General features: G+C 40.5%; 1 protein-coding gene across 1 annotated transcript; it reads left to right on the top strand.

The window, feature by feature from the left end:
• The first annotated feature begins 5787 nt into the window (after positions 1–5787).
• LOC145139142 (uncharacterized) lies at positions 5788–8985 on the top strand. Its single transcript, XM_079073070.1, has 9 exons — positions 5788–5931; positions 6190–6286; positions 6360–6539; positions 6586–6783; positions 7329–7610; positions 7755–8168; positions 8213–8275; positions 8486–8580; positions 8674–8985. Exons 1-9 carry the CDS (start codon positions 5788–5790, stop codon positions 8983–8985), a joined length of 1785 nt encoding a protein of 594 aa, XP_078929196.1.
• Positions 8986–9446: the final 461 nt, after the last annotated feature.

Genomic DNA, 9446 nt, shown 5'->3' with positions numbered 1-9446 from the left:
ACGGACTTTCGGATATTCGTCTTGGTCATGCTCAAGTACCGAGTCATATGAGCCTGCTTCGAAGCAGCAAACTCAGGGCAAAAAAGAGCCCTCTCTGTGAACATCTTGGTGATATCCGTCACCGTCTCAGTCGTTTGTCTAAGATACAGGTACTCCTGAGCCAATCTCTCCCTCTCCACCAAGGGAACATATCTCAAATGGAACATCTCTGAGAACTACTCCTAAGTAATAGAAAAACTCTGCTCATGAGTGTACGAACCAGTTACCAATCTCCACCAATCCTTCGCCACTAACCAGAGAAGTTTAGGGCGCACTTGACCTTCTGGTCATCCGGGGAAGAACATGTGAAGAAACAACCCTCCACATCAGATAACCATCTCATAGCCACAATCGGGTCCTTGACCCCATCAAACTACGGGGCTTCGTGTTTTCAAAGTCCCGATACTAGACTGATCTCTCCCCTCGAATCCCCGCAGCAGCAACAACCACAGTAGCTGCAGCAGCAACAACCTCAATCAGAGCAGCATAGCGATTATCAAATAGCTCAATCATAACGGTCTTGATGGATCCAAACAACTCCGACAATAGCGCTTCGGACAACAGAAGCTACCTCAGTAGTGATCAACTCGCGAATGTCATCATCTGTCAATCTCGGCCTATCCTGGCTACCAGCTCTAGAACCAAAACCTCTCTTCATCACCATACTGAAAATAAACAATCATATCAGAAAGGCCACAGTTCATACTGCTATAACCAAAATGACAATACTAGCCCTCGAGGTTTGTAACTTCATTGTTACGCATATGAGTCATGTGCTTTCAGTAGTACGAGACCATACTACCTTCCACACCTACATGTATTTGTCTCAATGGATCATTACAAACTGCCCGAAAACAAATCCACATCTAGGACACGCATGCATTCTATCCTCACTCTCTCGAGACTGGCTAATCCTTCCTCAACTTGCCTGCTATACCCACATACTTACTCATGAAACTTCCACCAACCCTGTAACCGATCGTGCATGCTAATCATACATAACATTGGATCACATAGACAGTCAAATACTTGAATCTACCCTAATCCCAAAACCAAACAAGGAATAGGAAATAAGGCTAAATCAATCATTCTTAGGCTATAGATTCTTAGTTATGTACAATTTCATCTAACATACAATAAGTCCTCCTAAGCTATATTGCATCATACATCAGGAAATTCTATCATGAAATTTCTGGAGATCCCTAGCATACCACTGGCATGCAGTTCTATCATAATCATCAATAACAAATTATAGTGTGGGTAACTTAGGATAAACTAGCTTGCTCCGGCTGATTGTACACATATCGTCCTTCCATTGTTACTTTTAAAATCCATTTTGAAAATTTTTACAGATCCTTAGTTTGAGTCTGGATTCATACAAATGTTCATCCAATTCTCTCAAACCATGGATCTGATACCAACTTGTAACGCCCTAAAAATCATAGTAAAATTTTCAAATTTTCAAAACCAATCCAACGACCATAACTGTTTACAAAACATTGTTCTCAAAAGTGTTACAAATCAGAGTATCCTAAAATCCAAAATTATAAAAACTGGAAGGATGTGCACAATCATGCCTTTTCTTTCCCTGATCATCTGAAGTACCTGAAACATAAAACTGAAAACCATAAGCCAAAGATTAGTGAGGTCCCCCAAAGTACCCATACACAACATATAACACCTTGCATATTGGGTCCACAACTAACAAACTGGATTACCCCTGAGTCTACAACATGAGTCTGGCTTGCCTTCTAACCCTACAACTCATGTATGGCTTGCCTCTCGGGCCCACAACTTATGTCTGGCTTGCTCCCAGGTTTGTTGGGTTCCGCAGAAAGCATCATCGCCTCTACCCAACCATACTATGTCGACATATACAAAACAGATAATGTATATCCAGTCAACAGATAATCATATAACCAATCAATAGACTAACATGCAGATCTACAAATCACTATCACATAACAACATCCTATATACCAGGACTAAGTTCTAATAGATCAATACAACATAGAAACATTCTGTAAACCAGGATACATAACCCACTGGGCCGACATTAGTGCCTTTGACCCACATGTACAGTGAGGAAAACTCACCTCCCACTACGAAAAGATAGTTGAACATGAAACTGCTTCGAATATCAGCTCTACTAGTCACCTATACCTCAAATAGTGACCAAACTCAACCACCACTAAAATATTCAAATAACCCCTAGGTCAAACTTGGTCAAAATATGGTCAAGGTCAAAGGTCAAAACGTCAACCGAGTTGACTCATGTTGAGTACGCCCAGCGTACTCAGCATGTACGCTTAACGTACTCAAGATCCAGATCGGGCTCCCAAGGGATTACACCCAGCATACTCGGCCAAATGTCACTTTACCATTAAGTTCTTTCATTAACTCCTTTCTTCCAAATGCAGATCTAGCCCCCAAATATCATTCTAAACCATAAAGTTTCCATCTTTATGAGTTTGCATGCTTCGAAAATGGCCAACACAAAAACCCTAACTTGTCTTATGCTCTTAATCTCTCTAGCATTTGCATGGAAGGGAATAAGGGACCAAGGTTACATTTTTATGACTCTAGACACTACAAGACGTCCAAAAGGAGAACCCATTTGGTGTAAAACCTGCCATACTCAAGAACACCATAGCTTGGGTACAAAAGCACATAATAACATCATACAAGCTAGATCTAACAAAATAAGCATCAACGTATAAACTTTATACCTTTTGGAGATGAAGAAGGCTGTAAAACTTCCAGATCCAAGGTTGCTTCAAGCTTCCAAGATGTTCTCCTTTCCTTATCCTTCCTCTAAGAACACGATAACACACACTAATGGCTCACGGATGCTCACAAAATAGATTAGGGTTTTCTAGGTATGAAAATGGGGATGGAGGCTGATGAATGAAGAAGGTCTTAAGAGCTAAGCAGTTAATATCGGTGATTTCCAGGTGGGATATTGGTTATCAATACTTTTCAAAATAGTGGTGTCAAATATCGGTCCAAAATATCATACCGCAAAAATCGGTGATATTTACCAATATTTAACCGATATTTACCGATATTTACAAGCGATTTCCGGGTGGGATATCGGTTAAGTAATTTTACTTGCTTTTTTTTAGTGTTAAGTCATGGCCTTAAGTCTTATGGACTTAACTGAGCCTGCTATTATGTTAAGTACTTTATTGTTAGTTTTAGGTCATACTCATGTTTTAAGTGTTAAGCGATCTTATTGTTATGTTAATTCTTACATACATAAGTGTTAACTTGATAGTTTCTATAGGTTTGATCATGTTGATGTGTTAAGTACATAATTCTTAAATGATGATGATGATATTAGAGTTGATGTGGATGATCTAGATAAAATAATTGGATGTCTTGGTTGATGTGGACTTGGAGGAAGATTCCATGGCTTAAGTAAGATTATGTTTCAAACATTGACAGTTTTGAATTTTGACTTTTTATATTACTTTTATATATGTTTTATGTTTATATATATTAATTATGCATGATATAAAAATACCGATATCCCACTGATATCCCACCGCGATAACCTATATCCCAAATATCGGCCCTTGACCGATATTTGATTTTGGACCGCTATAACTGCCTAGCTTAAGAGTTAAGGATGTTTAAATAGAGTCCAAACCTCAATTCCTCCCATTTCCTCTAAAAACCTTACACCACCTCCAACTGGAGCTCCCAAGAAAGCCTCAGAAGCACCGAAGAAAAATACCTCTCCGGTCGTTACCCCATGACTCCAGGATCCTCCTGTGCTGATTTCCAATAGTGAAATCTTCTCTATGATGAAGAGACTAGAACGACAAGTCACCCAACAACAAGAGGATAACAGGACAATTCTCAAGGAAGTGGAGAGAGTGAGGACATAAATCCACAAGCCTTAGGAAGAGGCACCCTCAATCTTGCAGCCCAAGATCCTGAACTTTGACAACACAGGATCCTCAGCGATTCACCGCGAGATAGGATCCTCAATATCGGCCTCTGTTCCCGCCTAGGGCGCGACTCCAAGAGAACAAGCCCATACGACCCGGGATCCCAACGAAACCTTTGTTACTCCCAATAACAAGCATCTTGGTAACCTTGTTAATAATAATATCTTTCCCACTAACTCTATGGATCTTGATACAGGTTTTCTCCCGATCATGGCTAAAGAGCTTCAACAGTTAAGGCAGATGCTCTCAAGCGTGCCTGGAGTAGTTCAACCCGTACCGGAAGTATCCCCCACAAGCCACGAGATCTCTAGATTCGTTCCAACGATAGCTGATACCAAAGTCCCAAAGCGCTTTCAGACCCCCAGTATGAAGCCTTTTGACGGGACTACAGATCCTGAGGAGCACGTGGCACATTATAAGTAAATGATGGAGATCATTCCCATTCCCACTCACTTAAAAGAAGCTTGCATGTGCAAGGGTTTTGGTTCAACTCTTACTGGATTAGCTTTAAAATGACTTCTTAACGTTCCTCCTTATTCTATTACATCGTTTGCTCATTTGATTAATTTATTTAACAATCAATTTTCTTGTAGCAGATCATTCGAAAAGATCACTAGTGATCTCTATCGGGTGGTTCAAGATCTGAAGGAATCCCTTAGGACTTTTGTGAATAGGTTTGACAGTGAAGCTGTAAGTATCCCCAACATCGACATGGCAACTGCAGTTAAAGCCTTTAAAATGGGCTTAAAGAAGGATTCTACCTTCTATGAAGACCTTGTAATGACTCCATGCAAGAGGATGGACGAAGTCAGAAGCAGAGCACTAAGGTTGATCAGGCTCGAAGAAGACAAGGAGATCCAAAAGAGGAGCAACCCACCAAGCTCTTACGATCACCCCAATAGAAAGGCCGACTCATCGGCCCAAAGATCCTATAAGTTGAAACCATATTCCAAACTTGACCATCATAGGGTTAATGCCCTTGAAGATGAGGGAGAGGAGTGAGATGTTCCCAAAATTACCGACTATTGTTTTTCTGTAGATATTTCAGGTGTAATATTTGTTATGCGGGATCTTAGATACAAAGCAAGATGGCCAACAAAAGGAGAAATATCCACCACTTGGAAAGACAAGTCCAAATGGTGTGCATACCATGAAGACTTCGGTCACATCACAGAGGATTGCATAGCTCTCAGGAAAGAGATCATCTACCTCCTAGGAAAATGATACCTCAAAGAAATCCTTGGAAGAAAAAAGGAGAGATCCAAAGAGAAAGATTAGGATCGTCAGAAGATCCTCGACAGACCAGGATCCCCTGCCTACGCCAAGATAATCAATATGATCTCTGGAGGATCTGACATTTGTTGTACCTCTTATTATGCAGCAAAGAGGCACACTAAGGTATCCAAAACGGAGAGGAAAAAGGACCACAAAAGAACACATCAATAAAAAATGAGAAGCAGATCAACTTCAACGAAGCAGATAGACAACACATCGAGGAGCCTCACCATGACGGATTGGTGATCACTCTCTACATCACCAACCATTTTGTTAGAAGGATCCACGTCGATGGGGGATCCTCAGTCAACATCATACTCCTGGACATATTAAAAATAATGATTATGCCAAAGTCTGGAATAGTTAGAAGATCCTCAATGCTGATTGGATTCAGCGGCGAAACCAAACACATTTTCATCGAGATAAAGCTACCTATCTACATAGAGGGGGTAAAGTCTATATAACATTTTTGTGTAATTGTTACATTATCCTCTTATAATGTTATACTAGGTAGACCATGGATCCACGAAATGAAGGTCGTTCCATTGACATACCATCAATGCGTAAAGATGCTCACCCCATGGGGGATATTGAAGATCATAGGAGATCAACAAGAATCCAAAGAATGCTACAAGACCTCGATGAAAGGCTCAATGATACCGTGACAAACATAAGAATTAAATCAGGGGGCAAAATACGTACTGGAAACAAGAGAACGAGATATAAAATAAGTGCCCATAAACCTTGAGGATCCTGAAGCCAAAGTTCTCATAGGATCCTCAATTCCTGAACAAGTCGAACATGATCTTATAAAGTTCCTCAAAGCTAGAAGAAAGATGTTTGCGTAGAAGCTTGAGGACATGACATGTATAGACAAAAGTATAACAAACCATAAAGTTAACATTGATCCATCTTTCAGACCAATACACCAAAAGAGAAGGAAAATTGCACCGGAAAGAAACCAAGTTATACAAGAAGAAGTAGAAAAACTTCTCAAAACTGGGATGATCAGGGAGGTGAAATTCCCAAGGTGGCTAGCTAATGTGGTCGTAGTACAAAAGAATAATGGTAAGTGGAGTGTATGTGTAGATTACACAGATATCAACAAGGCTTGTTCCAAGGATCCTTTCCCTCTACCACACATAGACTGCATGATAGACGCGACAAAGGGTCATGAGTTATTAACATTCTTGGATGCATCAGCGGGATTCCAGCAGATCCAGATGGAACCATTTGACCAAGAGGATACGATGTTTATAACTTCTACAGGTATCTATTGTTATACTAGCCATGCCATTTGGTCTTAAAAATGCAGGTGCAAAATACCAAAGGCTAGTCAACAAGATGTTCAAAGAGAAACTAGGGGACACCATGGAAGTCTACATCGATGACATGGTGGTCAAGTCCAAGAAAGATGAGGATCAGCTCAAGGATCTTGAAGAATCCTTCGACATCCTAGATGAGTATAACATGAAGCTAGATCCCTCCAAGTGCCACTTTGGGATGAGATCAGGTAAGTTCCTTGGATACATGGTGACTAAAAAAGGAATTGAAGCAAGCCCGGAGCAAATCAAGGCCATCCTGTATCTAAGATCACCATCCTCGACAAAAGATTTCAAAGACTACCAGGAAGAGTAGCAGCCCTAAACAGGTTCATCTCAAGATCCTCAGAAAGATGCAAGCCTTTCTACGACATCTTGAAGAAGAACAAAAGATTCAAGTGGACCAAGGAACATGAAGATGCTTTCCAGGAACTTAAAAGATATTTAAGTTCAACACCTGTATTGGTAAAACCATAAGTTGGGGAACCACTTCTTCTCTATCTCCCAGTATCCTCAAACGCGGTGAGTGCAGTATTGGCTAAGGATCTTAATGGGGACCAACATCCCATCTATTATGTAAGTAAAAGTCTCCTGGATCCTGAGACCAGATACACCCACCTTGAAAAACGTATACTTGCATTAGTAACTGCTTCTACTAAATTAAGACATTATTTTGAAACACACCTTATAACTGTAAGACCTAATTATCCCATTAAAAGTGTTATGAGAAAACCAGAAATATCAGGAAGGATGGAAAAGTGGTTGGTGAAATTAAGCACATACGGTATAAAGTATGAGCCAATATCCGCTATAAAGTCTCAAGCATTGGTAGACTTTGTGGCTGACTTTAGTGATGATCTACGAGCTAAAGTAGAAGTAGAAGCCAAAAAGATTCTAGAAGAAGAGAACATTGGAAGAATGACACTATTCACAGATGGAGCATCAAACCAAAGAGGAACTGGACTAGGGATCATACTAAAATCGCCACAGGGGGACATCCTACCCAAAGCAATCAGTTGTGAGTTCAATGAAACCAACAACAAAGTAGAATACGAGGCACTAATAATGGGATTACAATTAGCCAAGGATCTTTGAATTAAGGATCTTCAGGTATTCGTCGATTCTTTATTATTGACTAACCATTTTAATGGATCCTATGCAGTAAAAGGAGAAGGATTAGCACTATACCTCCAGATCCTCAAAAAATTAGCCTTAGAATTCGAAGCATTTAGCCTAAACTCGGTTCCTAGAGAAGACAATGTTGAAGCAGATGCTTTAGCCAATCTAGGATCTTCTCTTAGGATCCTGCCAGAAACCAGGATCCCGATAACCCATGTGTTGATCCCAACAATCGAGGATCCTACCAAGATATTGAAGGATCCCAACGATCACGTGGAAACTACTAACATCGATACAATCGAAGATCCCGATCCTCCACTTCCTTATCAGGATCTTAACATCAAGGATTCTTCTCGAACCTCAGGATCCTGGATCCAACCCAATATGGAATACCTCCAAAATGGCAGATCCTTAAAGAAGAAAAATGATACAGAGCATTCAGAACAAGGGTCTCAAGGTTTGTTATAATGCAAGGTAAATTATAGAAAAAATCTATGGCAGGTCCATATCTTAGATGCTTAGAAGATCATGAAGCTGCAGAAGTTCTAGAGGATATACGTGAAGGTGACTGCGGCAACCACACTAGGGGTAGATCCTTATGCTACAAAGTGTTGAGGACAAGATACTACTAGCCAACCATGAAGAAGGATTCCTTCCTTCATGCTAAAAAATGTGACGCTTGCCAAAGACATAGTAACATCCTGCATCAACTAGAAAAACCTCTACATACTATCATATCCCCTTGGCCATTCATGAAATGGGGGATGGATATAGTGGGGAAATTGCCAGTGGCTCCTGGAGGAAAGGTCTTCATGCTAGTGATGACTGACTACTTCTCAAAGTGGATAGAAGCCGAAGATTTCGTCCAGGTAAGAGACAAAGAGGTAGTTTCCTTCATTAAACGCAATATCTTCACCAGGTTCGGGATCCCTATCGAAATTATATGCGACAATGGTTTCCAGTTGATAAGCAAAAGGACAAGAGACTTTTGCACAAGTTGGGGAATCAGGATGGTAATGTGCACTCTTGTCCACCCTCAAACCAATGGTCAAGCAAAATCCAACAACAAAATCATAGTCAATAACTTAAAGAAAAAGCTAGATGAGAAGAAAGGAAGATTGGCAGAAGAACTTCCTTTCATACTATGGGCAGATATGACCACTTCCAAAGTAGCCACAGGCCAAACCCCATACTCCTTGGTGTTTGGAGCGGAAGCAATGATTCCCACCGAAGTGGTGATCCCAACAGCAAGATACCTACTTCAAAACCAATAAAACAATTACAGGATCCTAGCCCAGGATCTTGATACTATAGATGAACTCAGGGATCTTGCTAAAGTTCGCATCGCTTCTCAGCAACAGAGGATCACCAAGGCGTACAACAAAAATATAAAAGTCAGAAGATTCCAAATAGGAGACTTGGTACTAAGGAAAACATTCCAAAATACCAAGGATCCCAGTGCAGGTAAACTGGCACCTAAATGGGAAGGACCATATCTCATAGACGTTGAAGCAGGAAAAGGGGCATATTGGTTGGCCACCCTTGATGGTAATGTCTTGCCAAGATCCTGGAATGCCATACATCTTAAAACTTATTTTATGTAAGTGAAATTAGTCGTTTTCCAACGCACTCAAGGTACGCATGCTCTTTACCTTTTACCCTTTATTTTCATTACTATTTGCTTTCTTCGAATACCATTACTGACTTAAGCATCAGAGGGGCGTTAGCTAGACTA

Source organism: Lactuca virosa, chromosome 9, assembly GCF_052849685.1.
Source record: "Lactuca virosa cultivar CGN04683 chromosome 9, Lactuca_virosa_CGN04683_v6, whole genome shotgun sequence".
Classification (NCBI taxonomy): Eukaryota; Viridiplantae; Streptophyta; class Magnoliopsida; order Asterales; family Asteraceae; genus Lactuca; species Lactuca virosa.
Note: the sequence above shows the minus strand (reverse complement) of the source record. Positions and strands in the feature narration are given on the sequence as shown.